Consider the following 24,818-nt stretch of genomic DNA (forward strand, 5'->3'; position numbering starts at 1 on the left):
TGCTCTGCGGTCCTGACTGGCCGTTGTTAGTCTGTGCCTGTCCTGTTTGGTGGCACACCCACACCAGACAGAGATGGAGTTAATGTTTTGGTCACTCAGTGGCGTTTTGAGCCTGATGAATGTGGTTACAGCCAGCAGGCAGCGGGCTTAGCTAACATAGCTATAACAGCTAGCTACCTAGTCAAACATGCTAGCTCGCCCTCAGTCACAATCAAATTGTCACACGTACGACTATAGCGTTCCATTGAGTCATTCATCATTCCATATTAGCAACTAACTTAACTTTTTGAACTTGAGCACAAAATTAGGTTGTCAAAAATATTAGGCGAAAAGTGTGGCTAATCAACATGGACTCAGGACATGACTCAGAAACATATGAAATGTCTAAAATGTTTAAACACACTGGAGGGGGCTTTAAGGTAACATAGTAGTGGGTTGCTCTTCATGAGATGGTCTCTAGAGGCGTCTTTGACTAACTGATGGCTTCTCTCCAATAGCTCTTTTTCAGGTTTTCAGGTGACATCACGTCAAGGGGCGGGGCCATTGACATTGGCTTGTTTGGAAACCCTGTGGATCATGCTGGGGGGGGAACCAGCAGCAGCAAGCTGCATAGGAAAGCACGAGCAAAATCGGACAAGTTGCTTGAAAAATGGCTTATCTTCATTGTATATGGCTCATGTCCTATAGGGTTAGGGTTAACTAACCCTATAACCCTATCCTATCTTTTGCAATCTTCTGGCGATACCTGCAGCATGGAGCGGCATCTAACCCTCTTGCATACTCGCTCTCCTCCATTCTCCATAGTAGCTCTGGAGAGCTGCCCTCCAGCGATGTCATCGGCATCATCGGCATCACGTGGTTGCAAACAAGCTATGGGCTAAACGCCACATTTAGTCCCATACTCACACAGAGCCACACTCTTCACCGTCAATTTACAGACATCAATATCCTCTGCTGCAAACCTTAACACATGTAGCGTTGGTGGAATAGGTCATTTAGGGGTTTCTCAACTGGTGGGTCGGGACCCAAACGTGGGTCGCTGGGGCGTTTTGAGTGGGTCGCGGACGCCCGTTGGGGGAAAAAATCCAAATATCCCCAAGTGTTGTTGCCTCGACTTGTTTTAGTGAAAGAATTCAGATTGTTGAAACTTGTTGAGCATCACCACTTTAACTTGTTAAAAAAGCGTAGGCCTTCAAAACAAGTCTGCCTTTTTTTTTTCATTCGTTTTTTAACGCTAGTTGCAATTTTGTTGCACTTTTTTTTGTTTATTTAATGTTTTTAACAGTGCATGAAGGCATTGTGTATCACTGCGCTATTTTTTGTTACATACATTTGCATGGTATAAGAAGAAATCCAAAATTCGGGTCGCGACTTAATGACTAAGGAAAAATATGGGTCCTGAGGTTAGACCATTGAGAAGCAGTGAATTTAACTGATGAACGTGGTGAAGCATTGCTCCACACTAGCGTTAGGTAATGTTATTATAACCTGTGGTATCTACATCTCTTTCCATATTAGTGGAATTTTTTAACCAATAGTAATCTTTCTGCTTACTTGATCATTTTCTCCTCCACACTGCTTTTCTTTTTCTCTTTGTAGTCAAGCGGAAATGTAATGTGCTGTAAGGACACAATATTTCAACACAATGCCTTTGTCAGGGTGTGGAGAAATGACAAATCTTCCATTTTCATTTCACACATTGAAGTACCAGTTTCTAAACACCTGGAGTCCCCTTCTGAGAAGCGTAAAAGAGGAATTCAATACACTCCACATTCAGTCAAAACAGAAATTGTGTTTCCATAACTGCCTTGTGTGTGTGTGTGTCTGTTTCTGTGTGTGTGTGTGTGTGTGTGTGTGTGTGTGCGTGCGTGCGTGCGTGCGTGCATGCATGCGTGTGTGTGTGTACAGGTATAAGGACTACAGAGAGCCCCCCTGGTCTGGAGAAGCCTACCAGTTCTCCAAACAGTACTGGTGTGTCCTGGCTGCTAGACTGGCCTTCGTCATTCTGTTCCAGGTAACGTTATACACCAGAGATAGTCCATTATAGAGATATGTCACCGCAGGCTCTGCCAATTCTAACAAATGGTACTCGCAAGTCTCCTAAATGGTCACGTGGTCACCTCTCCCCTGAAGTGTTGTGAGAGGACTGAGCCTGGTGACGTGGGGTTAGTGCTGAGCTAGCAAGCTAACTTGAAATAGAGATTGTGAGTTTCCAAACTCCACACAAACCACACATAATACAAAGCTGCCCCTTGTTAGCTCAATACAGTTGTAACTAAGATATTAGATTAAAACGTAGTTTTTTTGACCACAGATTTAGCTACTACTGTATTTCAATCAGGAGAGACTAGATATCAGAGAATGAATAACATAATATTTATTACAATTGTGAATGGATGATGATTTACAGAAAATATGATGAGAATGAGGTATTGTTAACTCATTGAGTGCCATGGACGTCTTTCGACGTCCAATTAAATAGTGACGTAGAGTGCCACGGACGTCTTTCGACGTCCAATGCGTTTTTTGACGGTGGGACGTCGATCAAAGCCTTCCGCATTTCCTGTACAACTATTGTAGCTATTGGAGGTCTATAACCTATTTTACAGAACCCTTAGGTGGCGACAGTGCTCTCCAGGTTAACAGAAAGGCAGAGAAAAACAGAGAATAAGTCGTTGGGGAAACGGAAATCGCATCGCATCCGTATGCATCGATATGCATGAAGCGTTTTAACGTTAGATGTGCCCGCAGCAGCCAATCTGCTCCCACAATTGAGCTCCTCCGCTGCGACAGCCCATTCGCATGATCAGCCGTGGAGTTATTATTCTCAACTGGAAGCATAGGAGCCGGTGACAAGCACACGCGGAAGGCTGTAAAAAAGCTGGATGTCGCGCACCCTTCACAGTGCAGAGCAAACTCAGCAGAGAGCCACCTCCCATACAGGAGGAGTGTGCAGTTGAGGCGGGGCGGGGCGGGGCGGGGGGGGGGGGGGGGGGGGGCACGCAGAGCAGTACACAACACTGACCCAGACAGACCCAGGCAGCAGGACAGGGTTGGCAAACGCAAGCCAGAATATCCGATGCCCACCAGCAGCAAATCAAGAAAGCAAAGAAGCTGCAACCAGCAGCGCACGCAGGGGCCAGCGCTGCTGGTTGCAGCTAAAAATATTATTCTGCCAAACAAAATTCCCTGGCCTTCACTGTTTTATTGAAGGAAATTATTTTTGAGGTGTGACTACATCAGAAAATTAGCTTCAGAGTCAGTGATGTGTTTGAAATGTTTAATTTCACAAAAGGGCCATTATCTCAGCTTCTAGAAAAAAACTGCTCTTTTTTGTTAAATCAAGCTATCTTCTCCGGCTGATAACTAAAGAACGGAAAATGATATCAATAAACCTGTTTTTGCTGATGATAGAAAAGAGTCTCATCGTTCTTTTTGCGTGTTCATTGTTTACATAGTAATATCACACAATATTCTGTGGGCCTCGAGAAATCACTGAAAAAAGCTCTGAAACTCTGGCACTGGGAGCGTCCGTTCTCCAAAAGTGGCTGGCACTCAATGAGTTAATAGTTTTTGGCGCTTAGACACCACAGGGAGATATTGAGATAGAGCTGCATCAGCCATGAGCAGCAGCCAGATAGATCCCCCTGTAGAGTCTAGATACTGGTGGTGGTGATGCCTCTCCTTCTGAAACTGATGACTCTTCAGACTGAAGAATCTGATGGGTCTGCGAAACTGGGTGGAGAAGGAGAGGTGGAGGGTGTGAGACTGTCAGCAGCAAGGTTGGGAGGCTGAATGGATAGAAACAAGCATATTTAATAGGACAACAGCCATGTGATAGGCTTATAATGAGGGGTGAAAAGCAACATGATAGGCTTACAATGGAGGTGTGTGGGGTGAGAGGTGATGTGACGCTATGCTATTGGATAATAGAGACCAGGAGGCAAACAGCTGATTATTCAATTAAGGCTATTTTGAGCATGTGAACAGATTTGAAGGGGTGGAGAAAATAAGAAGTGAATTGAAGAAGTGTAAAGTGCAGATTATAGTCTTCCTGACTGAACTTATGTTAGAACTACATATCAACGAACTTCACATGTAGCTTTAGCTAATCGCTCCCTGCCAACATGAGTTCCTGTTGCCAAATCTTGCGAGTGTGTTGCTGACATAGAGACAGGTCTTGAACTATTTAAATTTTCTCCTGATCTGTCTGTCTGAAAAATGCCATTTTAGTGTCAGAATGTTCAGAAGATATGTGGCTTCGGAAAATGGGCAGAGTATTTAGTTTGATGACTATGGGGCGAAATAATCTGTCATAATCTGAGATCCCGTTCACTCCTCCCATTGACTCCATTAGACTCAGACCTGCTGAAAGTCTCCTAAGTGGGCATGCCCATGGAAAACCATGGGCAAATCCCACGTGACAAAATTACAGGAAGTGAGTTGAAGTTGAGCTGTCTTGCTTGAAATCCCATCATCTTTGGTTATACTGCACTCTTCACTTTACTGTTCATTAGCAGCCATTTTAAGATGATGCTAAATACCAGCTAGTCTTTCCAGGCATACGCCACTAACGCAAAAGAACACAGGACATGAAATAAAAAATACAAAAATAATCAAGATATTTATAACTACATTAGGAATTTGACAAGTAGCATGATCAATTCTGTTCAAGTCGGCCCGCTTCTGGACATCAGGTCTGCGCCTGTGTTCAGGGCTCCTGGTATGTGTGTGGCCCTCAGGGAGAGGAACCGCGCACTGCTCCACAGGATCAGTTTGCGTGCCAAACTGTGCAACTTCCGTGAGCATAAGCCGCCTTGGCACTTCATGTATGACACTGTCATTGTGTTGTCCGACCTCACAAGGACATGATGTTCCCTGAGGGACAGAAGTACATCAAGCGAGAAACACTGCCTTGATGTATGTGGGCGAGCTCACTGGCGATTATACGTTGGTGCACCGGATGGATGCACGTGCAACCCCTAGTGGAAAGCTTTTTTTTTGCTTTTTTTTTTGACATAGTTGATGACTGAACTTCTCTTAGAATTCCAAGGAAGAAAAACAACAAACACCTGAATAATGCCATGGGAAAACTGGAGGAGTGCAGAAACGCCCGTTGGATGAGCTGTGGGTGGCGGCAGTACAAATCAATTGAATTGGCAACTTTGATGATGTATCTGCGCATTGAAGCTGTGGTCTTCCTCTGCGCGTAATTGCGCAGCGCCAGCTCACCTGATCCAGCCGCTTTGGTGTCTGTTATAGCCCCCGATTCGTACGCTACAACAAACCGAGAATATGAACTTGTATATTGATTAACTCATTAACAGTGTGTAACAGACATTCAGTGTGTAACAGAATAGCCTGCATTCTGACTGTGTGTTATGGAACGCATCTACCAGCGGCCACAACGACAACTCGGCCAAGTTAGAGAAAGCGTGTTTTAACACGGGATTATCTGGAGAAAACAAAACAAATGAAAAATCTGAGCTGGCGATGTTGTTTTGTTGTGGAATGCATGCCATGGAGACCTGCACGGCTGCCTCCCTTGACCGAATAGAGGTGAGCATTGCTTCTTTGTGAAGAAGGAATGGACAATTGAATCGCCGGGCTGGGCGTAGTGTTGTGGTGTGGGAGATTCCATCGAGCTGTCAAGAGGCAAGAACTGTCAAAAGGGAACAAAAGACTTGCGTCTGGCCAATCCCGGCACTTGACTGCTGCGTAGGCGGGCACAAGGCGTGGTTTTGCCGGAACCGCGGTGGGTTCCATAATAACATGTCAACACCCAACACCCACACACCGAGACAGACAGATACATTTAACATGGCTAAGAAAACATAGGACTCTGATACAGAGAAACATGCATGACTGCAACAAAGCGTGCAACCTCAGCAGCAGCCGGCGGCAGCAGCAGCATTGTTTAGTGATACATTACATCGGATACTTGCCTCTGTTCAGATTACAAATGTGACATTTTATGAAACAATTTGAAGAAGCCTACAGTTGGCAGTTTGCAAGCTCCACTTCTGATTGAACTATGTCATTTCTCCAGACAGTAGTGTGAGAACAGAGACATCACCTGATTGCAGCTTGGGCAAAGTTGCATGTAGGTGTCATTCAGCATATTGTGATATGTTGTTGGAGAATGTGTTGTCATATCCTACTATAACATTCAGTGTTTCCTATACAGTTATCTATTTGTGGAGGTACACCACAATATATTTTGAGCACCACAAATACATTTTGACTGCCACATAATAATTTAAAGTATAGTTGACTGCAAACACCTGCTTTAGGAGCCCACAAGATGGTGCTCTGAGGCCCACCAGTGGGCCACGGTTCAGTGGTTGAGAAACACTATCATGCAGATAGAATAGGCTATATAAGGAGACAATTATTTTTTCATCACTGTAAAGCCACAGCATAGTGAAGAGGATATTAATGTGATGTGTGTAGTTCTTCATATCTACTAGCCTCTTCATTTTGCTCTCAGAGTGCACCAGATTAGTGCATTTTACTTTAAAATTTACAAAATGCATTTGTCCAGGGGGAGCACAGCCACCCCTGGATACCCCCCAGTCGGGGTAGTATTACCTTCTTGGTGGTGCAACCCCTGTTTGGAAAGCTTAGAATCGCCTATGGGTGCGCTGGTCCTGTGTGTTCCAGCGGCCCCTCACCCACTGATTTCCATAGACGGCCCCCCATCCCCACAGACTGAAATCTGTGGTGACTAATACCTCCCTGGACCAGGCCGCACCCAAAGGCACGCCCACAGTCAGGAAAGAAGGGGCAATCCACTGGCAGAGTGCCATTACGCCCTCCGGAGTAACCTTCACTCTCCGCGGGCCATGACACACAGGGTCCAGTCTGAATGATGCCACCCAGCGCTGGAATTCCCTCATGTGAAGCCGGCTGAGGCGAATTACTCCAATAGCCGAATCCATCAGGCCCAGAAGTCGTTGGCACGTCTTGAAACTCGCGGTGTTGCCACGCACGAAAGAGGGCCAGACAACCCAGGCGGGCTGTGAAGCTAGAGGACTGCAGGGATAGGCCAATAAAGTTTATCTCCTGGGTCGGAACGATCTTGCTCTTCTCCTCGTTTATGATAAAACCTAAGTTGATTAGGTGTGTTATGACAATATGAGTGTGTGCCAGCGCCTCCTGTTCTGATTGTGTCAGTATTAGCCAATCATCCAGATAGGTCGCCAAGCGAATGCCCTTGCGCCTGAGCGGAGCTATTGCTGCCTCCCTTTGATGCACACTCTGGGACTCAGAGAGAGGTTACAAATGGGAGGACGTAGTACTGGTAACATTTCCCCCTGAACGCGAATCTGAGGTCTCTGCGGTGCGGGGGATAAATATGGATATGGAAGTCCACATCACGGCGGTCCACTGAACTGAACCGGTCATTTAGAGACAGTGTAGGTACAGGATCTACTCGGCTTACCGATTCTGTTTGCCATACCGGATGTGCCCTAACCCCTAACCCCTAACCCTGATTCATATTTTTAATGTCTATCATGTCTGATCACATCAGTAGCTTAGCGTTAGCTTGTTAGCTAATCTAAAGCTGTCGGCCATTTTGCCCACGTTAATCCCACCACGTGCCCGACGTACAGCCAATCAAATGCCTACCCGATCTGAATGATTTTTGCACCGACACCGGATCATACGCAGAAGTGACTGTGACGTGAACATTCTGAATTTGAATTTCCTGAGAAATTAGTTTAGAGCCTGCAGATCCAGACTGGTCAGAATCCCATGCCATTTCACCACTAGGCGATGTCTGGAATGAAACATGTTTGGCTCTGGCCAGGAGGTATTAAGGTTTGATCATAAAACCGGGGTTATATGCATAACCTTGGGTTATGGCCCCTTGTTTAACAGAGAGTGTATCATCTCCTGTAAAAACGAGGCCTGTCCCTCTCTGAGCTGTTGTTTGGACAATGTGAGTGGATTTGGGCGGAACGGTTGTGAACTGAAGCCAATAGCCTCTCACTATTGTTCTGAAACCCACTGCATTTATGTGCATTTATCCGTCTCCAGAAATCTTACATTATTGTTGCTAGAGCTATGGAGACTAATTTGTCGCCTTGGAAGAGTAGACTCGCATGACTGAGTAGATAACGATCATCCAAGCTTGAAGTCTATCGACTAGCTTGGAGTGATAGCCTATTAAAATACAAATGTATGCTCTCCGCTGCAAGAGCCTCCTACTTATCAGATCTTATTAACACTAATAAAAATAATCCTAAATTTTTATTTGACACGGTCGCAAATCTTACTCGCAAACCATCCCCCAATACAAACTCTCCATTTACAGCTAATGACTTCCTTGACTTCTTTAACCGTAAAATTATCTGTATTAGAGATGAAATTAGCAACTCTCTATTACTCACAAAGGGTGCTAACCCCTCTCCTAGCCCTGTCCTTAGAACCTTAGACGAGAGTACTATACTCTCGAATTTTGAGACTATCTCCCTAAATGCACTTTCAAAAATTGTACTTTCATCTAAATCCACAACCTGTTTATTCGACCCTCTCCCTGCAAAGTTGATTAAGGAACTCCTTCCAATACTAGGCCCCTTACTTAACATTATCAATAGCTCCCTCTCCTCTGGCATTGTCCCTGCCTCCTTCAAATCTGCTGTAATCAAACCTCTACTTAAAAAGCCAAACCTTGATTCTGAGGTTCTTAACAACTTCAGGCCAATCTCAAATCTCCCCTTCCTCTCTAAAGTTCTTGAAAAAGTAGTCTCGACACAATTAACTGACTACCTCTCGCATAATAAACTTCTCGATCCCTTTCAATCTGGTTTTAGATCACTCCATAGTACTGAAACTGCTCTTACAAAAGTAACCAATGACCTTCTCCTCGCGTCCGACTCTAATTTCTCCTCTCTTCTCATTTTATTAGACTTAAGCGCAGCCTTCGATACAATCGATCATAAGATCCTCCTAGACCGCTTATCTAACTACGTAGGTATCCGGGGCACTGCCCTATCCTGGCTAAAGTCATATTTGTCTGATAGGACACACTGTGTCTCATATAAAAATATTATGTCCACATTCTCCTCAGTGAAGTTTGGTGTACCGCAGGGATCAGTCCTGGGTCCCTTACTCTTTGGAGTTTACTTACTGCCTCTTGGCGAAATTTTCCGTAGATATGGCATTAACTTCCACTGTTATGCCGACGATACCCAAATTTATATACCAATTAGACCAGACGATCGCTCTAAACTCGCTAATCTTGAATCCTGCTTAATCGCTGTTACAGATTGGATGTCAAATAATTTCTTACGACTAAACGCCAACAAAACTGAACTACTAGTTGTTGGCCCAAAAACCCAACTTCCATTTCTCACTGATCTTAGTCTGAACATTGAGAACTGCGTAATTACTCCAAACTCAAAGGTGAAAAACCTAGGTGTTACCTTTGATCCTACTCTGTCATTCGATGCTCACATTAAGGACATCACTAAAATAGCTTTCTTTCATCTTCGCAATATCTCAAAGATCCGTCCCTTGCTAAATGCAACGGATGCCGAAACCTTAATACACGCCTTTGTTTCATCTAGACTCGATTACTGTAATGTCTTATTCTCTGGCCTTCCACTTTGTAGCACAAATAAATTACAACTCGTGCAAAACGCCGCTGCTAGAATTCTAACTAGAACTAAGAAGTTTGATCATATAACTCCGGTCTTAATCTCCCTCCACTGGCTCCCAATTCAGGCCAGATCAGACTTTAAGGTGCTTCTGTTAACCTATAAATCTTTGCACGGGCTCGCACCTCCGTACTTATCTGAGCTAATCATTCCTTATGTTCCCACGCGTACTCTCCGCTCACAGGACGGTAATTATCTTACCGTCCCTAAAATTAAGAAAAAATCAGCAGGTAGCAGAGCATTTTCTTACCGTGCTCCACATCTCTGGAACCAGCTTCCTCTGTCAGTTAGGGAAGCTGGCTCCATTGAAATCTTCAAAACTAGACTCAAAACCCATTTATTCTCCCAATCATTTGGTTGTGCTTGATGGTTATGTTTGATGATGTCATTCTCTAGAAATATTTATTAGCTCTTGAGTACATACAATCCTGAATTGCTGAGCGGGCTGTCTCAAGCCAGCAATATCAGTATAAACTTAGACTTGACCTAATTTAAATAATATGGCATCAGTCGACCCAGTAGCCTAGATAGAAAATCAAATAGTTGGTGAATAAACTTAGTCCTGAACTGCTGAGCGGGCTATCTCAAGCCAGCAGTATCAGTATAAATTTAGACTGGACCTAATTTAATAATATGGCATCAGCCGATCCAGTAGCTCAGATATAAAATCAAATAGCTGGTGAATAAACTTAGTCCTGAACTGCTGAGCGGGCTATCTCAAGCCAGCAGTATCAGTATAAACTTAGACTTGACCTAATTTAATTTAATAATATGGCATCAGCCGATCCAATAGCTCAGATATAAATTCAAATAGCTGGTGAATAAACTTAGTCCTGAACTGCTGAGCGGGCTATCACAAGCCAGCAGTATCAATATAAACTTAGACTTGACCTAATTTAATAATATGGCATCAGCCGATCCAGTAGCTCGGATATAAAATCAAATAGCTGATGAATAAACTTAGTCCTGAACTGCTGAGCGGGCTATCTCAAGCCAGCAGTATCAGTATAAACTTAGACTTGACCTAATTTAATAATATGGCATCAGCCGACCCAGTAGCTCAGATATAAAATCAAATAGCTGGTGAATAAACTTAGTCCTGAACTGCTGAGCGGGCTATCTCAAGCCAGCAGTATCAGTATAAACTTAGACCTAGACTACCTAGACCTGAATTAGCAGTATAATATTAGTCATCCTAAATAATCCTAATAAATTTTGATTTGACCTAATTTTATTGTTGTCTATAGAGTTAGTTCCACCTCTGCGCAGATTCCCCCGCTCTCTTCTCTCTCTCCCCCTCAGGTGTCCTTCATTGGCCTGACGTACACCCCACCGCTGCAGCCCTAGGTCCGGCCGTCATCGCCCTAGCCACCTGTCGTCACTCTAGGCCATCTACCCACTACTCCTTCTACTGTCCGACACCCCGGGCTCATCACCATCACCGACCCCTATCCTCATCATCCTGGTCACCTGCTTGCCTAAGGGAAGGGGGGGGCGCCCCCCCAGCCCCCCCCCCCCCCCCCGCCGCCTCATCATCACCTCCAACTCCTATCCTCCCCTCCTCTTAATCATCACCTCCGACTCCTATCCTCCCCTCCCCTCCTCTTAATCCATGTCACCAACGCGGACTCATGGATTCCTCAGATCATCCTCATGGAACTCCCAATCTTGTTACCCCTTTTTTCACCTAGCTAATTAACTAGTATTCTCTAAACCTACGAACACTTAAAGACTGCATTTTCTATTTCTTTTTGGACTCTACTTTTTAGATTTTCAACTCCCTTCCCTGATCTTAGGATAATTTAAAAAAATTACATTTTTATATCCCTTCTGTTGGACTCTTTTTTTTACATTTTCAATTTTCTGTTCTCTTGTACATTTTATTTCCATAATAAACCATTCACAGAGTTTCATTATCGGAAACTCTGTGCATGGTTTAGCCCGGCATCTCTCGGCCTGTCTCGGAGGGGAGTCCCCAGATGGGGGTCCGCTGCTGTGGCCTGGGTGGGCCCGTCCCCCGCGTGGCCTGCTCTCACGCTCTCAGTCACTATGCTGGTGGCTGGGGGCTGGGGGGGCGGGTCGCGTGGGGGCTGGGTCCGCCCGGGCCGCAGCGATTGGCCCCTAGCACAACGACCTCACAAGGTTCCTCCTCAGCCAAGTCACTGGGGCAATCCATGTGGCGATCCATGTGTGGATTGCCACCATATGGTGGAAAGGTTTTCTTGCGTTCACTGGGGGTGAGGGGGTGCCGCTGTGTCCCGGCCTGGCCTTCCCTCCCACGCCTTATGTGGGCGGGGGCCGGGTCGGGGGGCATCGGTGCTCTTCATCACTGGTCGAGGGCTGCCGGTTGGTTTAGAACAGCTTAGGTAGGCGATAGATTAGCTACAGCCTAAGGCTGACCTGTTAGTGTTCAGGCTAAAATCAGACTAGAGCAGGGTAGGATAGGCCAGATTAGGCTGTAGATTAGCTAGATACTATGTCCCAGTTAGCTCTGGTTAATGCTTAGAGTAGTCAGTTGTCTGATCTTCTCCCCCCCCCTCTCTTTCCCCCTTCCCCCGCTTCTTCCCTTCTTCCCCCTTCTTGTTCTCCTCTCTTTCCATGCTCTTTCCTCCCCCACATCCCACCGCCCCCCCTCCCTTCTCCTGCTCTCTCCTCATTCTCCCCACCTCTGCTCCTTCTCCTCTTCTCCCCTATTTTCCTGAATCCCTGCCACTTCCTGCTCTCCCTTCTCTCACATTCCCCCTGCTCTCCTTCCCCTGCACCCTCCCACCTCTCCTTCTCTGCCTCTCTGTCCTCCCCCCTCTCTCACATTCCCCCTGCTCTCCTTCCCCTGCACCCTCCCACCTCTCCTTCTCTGTTCTCTCCTCCTCCACATTTCCCATTTTCTCCCCACCCTCGCCCTAATCCGGGCCCGTATCCTACTCCCTCCCTCCACCCTAGACCCTACCTCTACTCTCTGTCCTCCCCCCTCTCTCACATTCCCCCTGCTCTCCTTCCTCTGCACCCTCCCACCTCTCCTTCTCTGTTCTCTCCTCCTCCACATTTCCCATTTTCTCCCCACCCTCGCCCTAATCCGGGCCCGTATCCTACTCCCTCCCTCCACCCTAGACCCTACCTCTACTCTACCTCCCCTGTACCCTTCCACCTCTCCTTCTCTGTTCTCTCCTCCTCTCTGTCCTCTCCCCTCTCTCACATTCCCGCTGCTCTCCTTCCCCTGCGCCCTCCCACCTCTCCTTCTCTGTTCTCTCCTCCTCTCTGCCCTCTCCTCCCTCTCACATTCCCCCTGCTCTCCCTCCCCTGCACCCTCTCCTTCTCTGTTCTCTCCTCCTCCACATTTCCCATTTCTCCCCACCCTCGCCCTAATCCGGGCCCGTATCCTACTCCCTCCCCTCCCCCAACCCTAGACCCTACCCCTACCCTGGCTCTCCCTCCCCTGCACCCTCATCTCTCCTCCTCTGTTCTCTCCTCCTCCACATTTCCTATTTTCTCCCCACCTCCCCCCTCTCCTCCCTCCTCCCTCTCCCTCCCTCCTCCACTCTCCTGCTTTCTTCAAATGTTCAAATGTTATCTTTATTCTGTATATTCTTGTTACTGTGTGTTAGCTAGAATCAGCTAGACATACTTTCTGTGAAGCCCTCTGAGACATGCTTGTGAATTAGGGCTATATAAATAAACTTGACTTGATAACATAACCGCTGTGAAATGATCAGAAATACAGTTTTAATCCCTGCGTTTCAACGGTTTTCTGGCGCTCTCTTTCCCCATGTATTGTCAAGCTCACTCGACCACATAAACACAGAACACAACAAAACAATGTCTAACCACGAAAATACACACATGGGGCTGCGTCTGTCCAAATAAACGCACTGCCACAATATTGTGTGCGTCAGAATTGATGTTTTTGAGGGGAAACTTTTCTTTTTAAAATTAAAAAGTTGCATAGTATACCTTTAATATAATATTAATTTAATATTAGGTGGTGTTACAACTTTTTCTTAAAAAGACACCTCAGTGTTAGCTAACAGATTCATGAGTTTTCCATTGACCCAAATGTGCTTTTCTTGTGTGTGTGTGTGTGTGTGTGTGTGTGTGTGTGTGTGAGTGTGTGTGTGTGTGTGTGTGTGTGTGTGTGTGTCTGTGTGTGTGTGTGTGTGTGTGAGAGTGTGTGTGTGTGTGTGTGTGTGTGTGCGTGCGTGCGTGTGTGTGTGTGTGTGAGTGTGTGTGTGTGCGTGTGTGTGTGTCTGCGTGTGTGTGTGTGTGTGTGTGAGTGTGTGTGTGTGTGAGTTAGGTTGGAGCTAGTGGAGAACAGAATTAGTGGCATATAAAAACAGATACAGAAAATAGACACACCAACAACAACAATTGTACAAATCACTATTATTGTAACATGTGGATAGCCTTGTTTTTAGGTCAATTCATCAAAACATCAATTCTGATTCCCTCTAGGCAAAAGTCGCAGAGACCATGTACTGTGCAGCATAGGCCAAACCATTGAAAAGATTATTTCCAACATGTAAATATTTATTTTCATGCAAAAAATTGGTTCACGGCGAGCAGGAAAAGTGGGCATGGTCATTGTCATGACAAGGAGTGGTTTTGGTGCAAAACTTCATGAAAAAACCATAGTTTGACCCCTCACAAGCTGCTTAATGTAGAATCAAACATTAAATTATTTTCTCGAACAAGGTTCCTGGTACTCCAACTTTCAGCGGCTGTCAGGTTTTCCTAGCGGAGTTGGGGGTGGAAATCACACCCGTCAGACCCAGGTGAGAAGTAAGCGGTGCAGGTCAGCTCCGTGACATCATCAGTGAGTATGACATCATCAGTCACCACTGGCCCACTCAGCGATTGTGGGACATGACATCATCAGTGCAGTTGGGGGCGTTTGTATGCTCAGTTGATGGATTGTGTTTGTTTACTAATATGACATCATCAGTGACCACTGGCCACCACTTGGCAATGATGACAATGACATCATCACTCTGGCCATCAATGTGCCTTTTTCACAGCAGTGATTTTGTGTCTAAAAGGCAGGAAGTAACACAGGTGCGAGCAAAACATTAATTAGGGCCCCCACACTGAAACTTCCTGCCTTTTAGACACAAAATGGCTGCTGTGAACAAGGTTTACTGCTTCCGCAAAAAAGAATAATCTTAAGGTGTATTCACACCTGTAGGTAATTTGCTTTGTTCCGATTCAGAATCAGAATCAGAATCAGAATCACTTTTATTGCCACAGTATGCAAGTTACATATGAGGAATTTGTCTTAGTGTCTGTATGCAGCGTAGCGGTTACATCAATATACAGGGATAAGAAGTAGGAAGATAACTAAAGACAATCGCAAGGTTGCAAGTGCAATCAAATCTAATCAAATCGAGTCAATAAATACAATATGCACATGAGTGGTGAAGTGTTCTGTGGATGATAAATATGAATTTACGTTGGATTTACATGAGATTTACAGACTGAGTTAAATATATGTTAAATAGGCAGTGGATTTACATGAATTTACAGTCAGAGTTAGATAAGAGTTTACATTGAATGTACATGAAATTTACAGGCTAAGTTAAATAGGCATTAATGTGCAGGGAATTTACATCAATTTACCGGTCCCAGTTAGACAGGCATTAAATTAGATACAGTATGAGTTCCAGTTTTATGGGGGGGGAGTTCAGTTGAGTTTAGGAGGAGGTAGTGAGTTTGTGTGTGTGTGTGTGTGTGTGGGGGGGGGTTGTTGGTGAGGCCCTTGGCGGAAGGGGTTTCCGGGCCTTGTTGGTGAGGCTGATGGCGGTTGGGAAGAAGCTGGTCTTGTGGTGGGTGGTTCTGGTCTTGGTAGACCTCAGTCTCTTGCCGTGGGGGAGTGTCTTAAAGAGTTTGTGGCCAGGGTGGGACGGGTCAGCCATGATCTTGCGAGACCGCTTCAGTGTCCTGGCTGCGTGCAGGTCCTGGAGGGAGGTTGCATCCGATTATCCTCTCAGCACAGCGGATGATGCGCTGAAGTCTGTTGATGTCTTTTTGAGTGGCAGCAGCATACCAGATGGCGATGGAGGAGGTGAGAATGGACTCAACGATGGAGGTGTAGAAGTGCACTTTGGCACTTTGAATTTATTCAGCTGCCGCACAAAGTACATCCTCTGCTGTGCCTTCTTGGTGAGAGCTCTGATGTTCAGCTCCCATTTTAGGTCCTGGCTGATGATGGTCCCCAGGAAGCGGAAGGACTCCACAGTGTTCACTGGGGAGTCACCCAGGGTGATGGGGGAAGGTGGGGCTTTGTTCCTCCTGTAATCCACAATCATCTCCATTGTTTTTTGAACATTTAACACCAGGTTGTTTTGACTGCACCAAGTCACCAGATGGTCAACTTCCTGTCTGTATTCCGCCTCATCTCCATCTGTGATGAGCCCTATGAGGGTGGTACTTCAGGAGCTTGACGGACTGGTGACTGCAGGTGCAGCTGTTGGTGTAGAGACCGAAGAAGTAGGGAGAGAGGACACCACCCTGGGCAGCGCCGGTGCTGATGGACCGAAAGTCAGTCATGTGCTTACCCAGCCTCACGTGCTGCTGCTTCCTGTCAGTCAGGAAGTCTGTGGTCCATCTGCAGATGGGGTCAGGCACGCCCAGCTGGGAGAGTTTCTCCTGTAGCAGGGCTGGGAGGATCGTGTCAAACGCTGAGCTGAAGTCAACGAACAGGATCCTGGCATAGGTTCCTGCATTGTCCAGGTGTGTGAGGATGTGGTGGAGGGCCATGTTTATTGCATCGTCTACAGACCTGTTGGCTCTGTAGGCAAACTGTAGGGGGTCCAGGAGTGGGTCTGTCATGGATTTGAGGTAGGACAGGACAAGGCACTCAAAGGACTTCATGACCACAGAGGTCAGAGCGATGGGTCTGTAGTCTTTGAGTGCCGAGGTCCTTGCCTTTTTAGGGAGAGGGATTATGGTCGAGGTTTTGAAGCATGCTGGTACGTGGCAGGTCTCCAGTGAGGAGTTAAAAATCTCTGTGAATACTGGAGCCAGCTGGTCAGCACAGTGCTTCAGGGCAGACGTACTTAATTGATACAATTGTTGCATTTGTGCCTTGGTTCGTTTGTGTTCGCACAGCCACAAATCAAACGGTCCAAATAGTATTGCCAAGCCTCCTGGATTGGCCAGCAGACACTCCTGTAGACTAATAGCCTCCTGGGATGGAAAAAATAATTCCCAGAGATTTTCCTATATGATTATTAACTCATTCAGGGCCAGTTTAGGACTGCCAATATTTAGCACAGGCCAAAGATTTTCATAATTGTTGGTCATCTTTCAAGACCCACAGTAAATTATCTATTAGCACCAGAGTGATTTGCAATACCTCAAAATGAAGATGTACGTCTCTGGGTTCACCAGGAAAAAAAAGTGAGCTTTTAGCATGTTCTGTACTCTACTTATAGCCATTTATATACACCCTGTTTTCACCCAAAAGGTCTTTTTGAGAAAAGAAATTGCAGAAAATGGCATTTATGTACACAGCACACAATATCAGGCAGAACTCGCTCTCAATTCTTTTATTTTGAACTGTATTGACATCAGACATGTAAATATTATTCATTATGACACAAATGACAAAAAAAAAAAAAATATATATATATATATATATATATATATATATATATATATATGAAGTGCTTTTTTTACATTCAACAATACAGTTTGCTCAGTGTGAGTGAGTGTACAGACAGACACACAGACAGACAGACAGACAGACAGACAGACACACACAGACACAGACACAGACACACACACACACACACACGCACACACACACACACACACACACACACACACACACACACACACACACACACACACACACACACACACACACACACAGAGAGAGAGAGTTCTCTCCACAGCTGCTGTTAGATCCCACCTCCTTCCCCCTCCTTCCCCATCAGCGTTTTGCCTCCTGCTGCTCGTTTCCCTCCTCTCGCTGGAACGAATGCTGCGACACGACACAGGCTTTGGGACCAGGCGCTGCTGGAACCGGATCGATCATGTTCGTCACGGGTTTGACTAGGCAATCCAGGTTCGCCCTGCAGCAAGGCTGGCACATAGGAACGGGGTCCAGGGACCAGGATCGATCATGTTGGTTTGACTACCGCGGTTTCGATGTCCGCTGCTCTGCTATGGCAAGTCGATCAGCTCTGCAGCGCGGCGAGGGGGCATTTCAATGGCGTTTCTCCTCTGCAACAAGGAAGCGCGTTTGTCCTCCTTTCCACCTTCTTCCTAATTTCAAACAACAGCTGCGGTATGTGTTTGATAACGTGCTGTCGGCTTCACTTTGAGGTCAGGGACCCGAAACTATGTCACAGGCTGGGTAAGTGTTTCAACTATGCGCTGCACTCATAAAAACAAAAACACGTCAAACACGTCATTGGCGGGGAGGGCTATTTCTGATAACACGTCAAAGACGTCATTGGCGGTGAATGAGTTAAGAATGCGTTTTGTTAGACCTACATTGTTGGCTACGTCGGACGTGCCCCGTGCGAGGAGAGAGAGAGAGAGAGAGAGAGGGAGAGAGAGAGAGGGAGAAAGTTATTTATTCATGTAGGCTATGTAGCCTATGTAAGTCTATGCATTTATTTTGGGAATTTGGAGATAGAAGATCAAAGACCCTCGCAACTTCTGCTATTACCATCACGGAGACTTCAGAGGATTAGCCGACACATACTGTAGAACACCTGTCCTGTCAGGAATAAAATATTAATAAATAATTTAATAATAGCCTACGGACATTTCGAGGAAGACATGCAATCAGTCTGATTGTCTGATTGAACCAGACAATCTTATCACAAAGAAGGCTGGCTTGACTTGTTTTCATTTATTGAATGGAGACCAGAGGTAAGTTGATTGAGTTCAAACTGCTGATGTGATGATCCAAAAAACCCTCAAAGTATATCCATGCAAGTCACAACTCGCCAAAACAGGATCTGAATGAAGATGTTGTTTATAAACGATAAAAATGCTTGTTCTTCAGGCCATTACGCACAGCGCAGCTGACTACGGCAGCTGGTTTATCCAAAAATGCGCACTGTTTCCTGCAGTTGTGGCGGATCGAGGTTGGATCACGTTCTCACCACAAACAAACCACACTAGAGTTTGTTTAAAGCAGACCGAGACCACCCTTTCTTGCCGATCTTGGTTCGCTTGTTTTGTCCCGCATCCAAGTGCGATTGCTGTGTTCACACTCCCCCAAACGAACCGCACCAAGGGGGGAAATGCTCTCTGTTTCGGAACAACTGCTCCAAACGAGATAGGTGTGAATATAGCCTTAGATTCTAGGGTTAGACAGTTATTCATCTCCTGAAATAAATGTTTTGATTAGAAAATTAAGAGGCAGCAGACACAGAACCTGATATGTCATATGTCACATTTCCATACCTTGTCTATCCAGTCCGCTTATGATACCTATGTGGTTTTTATTGTTTTTATGCTGTTTTACCTGTACTGTATGTGCACTTCCTTCTTTTTTCCTAACAATGGTGTTTTTTTGTTGTTGCTGTTATTTTTTATTTTATGGTTTTTGTCTTTTGCTTTTGTTTTTAACTACAAGTTTTTATTTTTACGGTGCAAATCAACACCAGGCAAAGGGACTGCCGACCAAAATTAGCCTTCTGGCTAACTCGGGTATATTTACATGACTGATTGTCAAATGTTGATTAATGTACACTGTCCCTTCACAATAAATTGATTGATTGATAAATCAGTGATGATGTCACCTAAACAGTGACATCATCAGTGATTGATGACATCACTGACACATTCAAAATAATTGAGTAAATCACAGGTATATGAATTATATAGATATAAAGTATTTATCCAGGTTTGTCGAACAAAATGAACAAACAAGAAGAAGGGGCAATGCCACTGCTTAATAAGCTGCACCTGGAGGGGTCACTGTGTGATGCGGTGAACAGAGTGGATGATGTGGAATTCAATGCCCACAAGGCCGTCCTCTGCAACTGCAGCCAATACTTTTGCGCTCTCTTCACCCATGGCTGGACGTCCCAGGACAACATCTACGACATGGCCGGCCCCGTGTCAGCAGACATGATGCGTCTCCTCATAGAGTACGCCTACACCCGCTCTGTCCTGGTGACCGAGGACAACGTAGAGGAGCTGTTGATAGCGGCAGACTACGTCGGCATCATGGGGGTCGTCCACTCCTGCTGCGAGTTCCTGGAGGCGAGGCTCTGCACAGAGAACTGCATTGGCATCTTTAGGTTTGTAGACTTCTACTACTGCCCGGACCTGAGGAGCAAGGCCTTTCTCTTCATCCTGGAGAACTTTGAGCAGATCGCCGCAGCCTCCAAAGAGTTCCTGGGACTCTCTCTGGAGCAGCTGACGGACATCCTGGGGCGGGATGATCTGAACGTGAGGCGGGAGAGCACGGCGTTCGAGGCCGTCCTCCGCTGGATCGCCCACTCACCCGAGGAGCGTGAAGGTCACACCTCCGTGCTGCTGGCCAAGATCCGCCTGGGCTTGATGACCACCGACTACTTCATCAATCAGGTGAAGAACAACAGTCTGGTTAAGGACAACGCCGAGTGTGAGGCGGTCATCATCAACGCCGAGAGGGCCATGTATGATGTCACCATCAACAGACCTTCCAACCCTCTGAGTCGCCCGCGCCTGCCTCATGCCGTCCTGTTGGCCATCGGAGGCTGTAGCGATGACGGTGTAACCAATAGCATTGAGGTATACGATCCCCGCGCCGAGCTCTGGGTCACGGTACCAAACGTTGAGCCTCCCCGGACTACCAACGGCACCGCTTTCCTAAATGGCGTTGTCTACTCTGTTGGTGGCCACACCAACACCAGTCTCAGCAGCGTGCGGAAGTTCGACCTCTGTACCCGTACTTGGCACGATGTGGCACCCATGCATAATCGCCGCTGTTCTGTTAGCGTGGCAGTACTGAATGGCAGCATCTACGCCATGGGAGGCTGCAACAGAAACAGCTGTCTCGACAGTGCCGAGCGCTATGATCCTCAGACCGACAAGTGGACTCTGCTCCCACCCATGAATGAACAGAGGAGCGACGCCAGCACCACAGTACTCAACGGCAAGGTGTACATCTGTGGTGGTGAAAACGGCAACAGGTGGCTGGACACAGCTGAGTGCTACAACCCAGACACCAACAAGTGGGGGAAGATCGCCCACATGAGCAGCAGGCGTGGCGGCTTGGGCGTCATCGCCTACAGACGGCGCATCTACGCAGTGGGCGGCTGGGACGGCACCGGACACCTGCGCAGCGCCGAGGCCTACGAGCCGCTAACCAACACGTGGAGCGCCGTGCCCGACATGCTGAATCCACGCTGCTACTTTGGCATGGGGGTGGTGGACGACCAGCTGTTCGTCTGCGGAGGCATCAACAGCTCCAATAAGGTGGAGCGCTACGACGGGAGCACCAACGAGTGGCACGAGGCCTGCAGTATGGGGATGCCACGCTACAGGCTCAGCTGCTGTGTGGCACATGGACTGTCCAACATGGCCGAGTACGCCGCGCCTCGCCTCGCCACGCCGTGCCCCTCCCCCCCTGCACCAAGGAGCCCGCCGGCATGTCAGGGGGATCCATCTAGTTTACTTTAGTTTATATGTTTGACAATTCAATTTAAAAGAACAATTTCATGGCTGCAACACCAACGCACCTGCATAATTAAGAGCATCAAGGGTAGCACAAAAAAGTCACAGGACTTATTTCCATTGTGGTCCTTGTTGTAGTGAGATGTTGTGGAGGTGTGTTCGTGTGTGAGTGCATGTGTGTGTGTGTGTGTGCGCTGGTGTGTGTCATGTGTGCGTGCGTGCATGTGTGTTTGTGTGTGTGTGTGTGTGTGTGTGTGTGTGTGGGGTGTGTGCTGTGTCATTCGCGCAGTGGTTCTCAATCTCTTTTGCCTTCAGTAACCCCTTTCCCTGATTTCTGAATCCAAGTACGATCTCAGATGAAATGTTTACAGCCATTAGCTGCAGCTATAGGGAGTGTGTGTGTGTGTGTGTGTGTGTGTGTGTGTGTGTGTGTGTGTGTGTGTGTGTGTGTGTGTGTGTGTGTGTGTGTGTGTGTGTGTGTGTGTGTGGCACTAACATGTGTTGACCAAATGTCTTTGAACACCAGAGCCAGTGAAGACGTTCCTCTACCGGCTTTCGTCCTGTAACTATGCATGTTTTAGCTGTTGAACCAAAACTTCTTCTGTCTCTCAAGTAACTTTCCATGTAACCCATGATGACTTATGAGAACAAACCTCTTAACCGCCAGTTTGTTTTCACATTGATAAACCATCTGTCTATGACGGGCTCGCTCTCGCTGGCGTCACACGTAGCTCTTTTGGGGTAGAAACTATAGGCTAAATATACTGTCACATAGTCTCGCTTGCCAGACTCTCTCCCTGCAGCGGGAGAGAGTCTGGCTGGTAATAGCAGCACTGTGGACTAGAGGGGAAAAAGGCTCTGTAATAATACCTTTACAGCATCCACTGAAAGTACCATGCAGGGTGGCTTCATTGCACATCAATCGTTTTCAGCGTGTAGCAACGAGATAGCGGTTAGCGCTGCTGTTGTTATCGTTTCAAAGGCAGCACCGCATTTGAGATCAGCAGATTGGACACGGGGGGAGCGGAAAGGAAATCCATATATGGTCGCAGCCGCAGTCAGAGCGGGTCGGATGGGATTTACATCCGGCACCGACTGTAATTGTCGGCACCAATGGGAGAGCTAAGTCCATCAGGCTGCTTCAAGCAAGTCAGACTAGTGTCACAGTAACCTACATTTGGAAGCAAATCCACCTTATTATTTAAATATTTGCTTTGATAAAAAAACAGTAACTCAATTTGTAAATTGTGTTACTTGACAAAGTAACTGGTATAATATTACTGACATCCTATTGGTAATAAGTTATATTACTGAGTTACTGCTAAAAGTAATATATTACATGTAACATGTTACTTTTATAATGAGTTACTCCCAAAACTGCACACCACAAGTTGACTCAGCTGCTCTCGATGTTTCTAGCTGCTTGTTTATCCATCATGGGTTCTCCAGTGTTCCTCATGATGGAGCCAGATGTGCTCTGATTTCTTCCGTACATTCATTAATCCCAACAGCCCATTTCCTCTAGCCCTCTCCTCCAGTTCTCCTCACTCATCCTTCATTTCATTCATCGCCAAGCCCCAACCTCTGGTGCTGGAAAATTAAGCCACCACAGAAGTACCAAAAACTGCAGTTCCTCGAATGGTCACTTGAGGCTGGCTCCAAACCCTGTAGAATCCCATGTTAACATGCCCAAATTTATGGCAGAAATAAACATGTTTTTTGCACTCTATAGCTAATTTCCTTGTTCCTGACATCTGTACCAGGGGTGCATTTTTATATAACGCACCCATTTATACATGTATATATATACTGTACAGTATAGCTGCACAAAGAAGTCTGATTTTATTGAAGTCAATGGGAAAATAATCTGGGCCATCGATCGGTTAATTTTTTTTAAATAATTTTTTAAACCTCTGGGGGCAAGCATGTTTCAATACCTGAAAAACCGGACCTAACTTTACTTGTCTGCACCCCTTTATGTTAATTCTACCAACACTCACGCTATTATTAGGAGCGCTATTATTCAGATTTTCTTGGACCATACCGAGAGATTTTCATGCTAATCGAAACTCTGTCTTGAGAGATGAATGGGAAAATGACACTAATTCTCACTTGATTTCAGTAAACATTTATAAGCATTTATGGTCTCAATCACTAGTTTCAAGTCTTCTTCTCTTCTTTATTTTGTAAATTTTGGTCTCATTTAGAGTAAAAGAGATGATAAAGCAGACTATGCATTGGGGCATGATTGACAGGTCACCCGTCCAATGATCGCATTGCTCACCATGGACCAGTAGCATCCGGCGCAGCGGCTCTGCGGGAAACCCCTGGTGCTGACAAAAAAAATAAAAAATGGCGAAGGTCAAAATGACAAACGGGTCCACAAACCAATGGGTGACGTCACGGTGGCTATGTCCATATTTTTACACAGTTTATAATCGGTTCTGCATCCTTCCCTCTAAGCCTCTCTCCCCCACTCTCTGCAGAACCTGGTGATGTTCCTCAGCCTGCTGGTGGCCTGGCTGATTCCCGACGTTCCAAAAACCATCGTGGAGCAGCTGAAGCGGGAGAAGACCATCCTGGTCGATGTCTTCCTCCGGGAAGAGAAGGAGAAGTTCCAGCTGATCCAGAGCCTCTTCTCCAAGGACCCCTCCGCCCTGCGGCCGGATGGTCAGCCCAGCCGGGCTGTCCCGGACGCGGCCCGCTGCAGCACCCTGCCCGGGGGGCTGGCCCAGCACGGCGAGGGGGGCGGGCCGCGGGCGAGGGGCAGGGCTGCCAGCTTCAGCCAGTTCAGCCGCCAGAGTCCCACATCACCCCGTAATGGCAAGGAGACGGCCCGACACACAGCCGTGTGATCCGTCCACACACACAAACACACACCAGCACGTAAACACACACACACTCCAGTAGGGGGCGCTTCAGCTGACCGGAGGACATTTTGTGTAGGGTTACTTTGTCAATGTGTGTGTGTGTGTGTGTGTGTGTGCGTGCCTGTGTGGGTATGTGTGTGTGTTTTCTGTGTGTCCGCTTGTGCGCGTGTGTGTGCGCGTGCATGCTTGCATGCGTGTGTGTGTGTGTGTGTGTGTGTGTGTGAGTGTGTGTGTGTGTGTGTGTGTGTGTGTGTTTGTTTGTGTGAGTGGTTCCTATTCGCGCCGACTGTTCACCTGTTAAAGTGTTATAATTTATACTTTTTGGTACTGATTTAAATGGGCAGTTCACCCCAAAATCCAAAATCCATGTTTTTCCTCTTAGCTGTAGTGCTATTTATCCATCTATTCTAGATCGTTAGGGTTTTGGAGATATCGGCCGTAGAGATGTTTGCCTTCTCTCCAACACATTGGAACGATAAGGGCACTCTGCTTATGGTGCTCAAAGCACCAAATAACTTATTTGAAAACTCATCAGCAATGTCCCTTTCCAGAAATGACCTGGTTACACAAGATAATCCTTAGACCTTTTGTCAGCAGTTTCATGTAGAAACAACCAAACTACACCCGCTAGCTGCCGCAAACTACACCCACTAGCTGCCGCAAACTC

The 24,818-nt window shown here is 46.5% G+C and overlaps 1 protein-coding gene across 1 annotated transcript in view; it reads left to right on the forward strand.

The window, feature by feature from the left end:
• Positions 1–24,136, forward strand: part of ano2b (anoctamin 2b) — a gene marked incomplete at both ends in the record, with an annotated part of 239,538 nt that extends 215,402 nt beyond the window's left edge. The window contains 2 exons of the mRNA XM_083660718.1: positions 1,909–2,014; positions 23,768–24,136. Of these exons, the coding sequence (XP_083516844.1) occupies positions 1,909–2,014; positions 23,768–24,136 (475 nt within the window). The remainder of the gene's footprint in view (positions 1–1,908; positions 2,015–23,767) is intronic.
• Between the last annotated feature and the right edge of the window lie 682 nt (positions 24,137–24,818).

This window comes from Poromitra crassiceps (assembly GCF_964638095.1).
Source record: "Poromitra crassiceps genome assembly, chromosome: 2".
NCBI classification, from domain to species: domain Eukaryota; kingdom Metazoa; phylum Chordata; class Actinopteri; order Beryciformes; family Melamphaidae; genus Poromitra; species Poromitra crassiceps.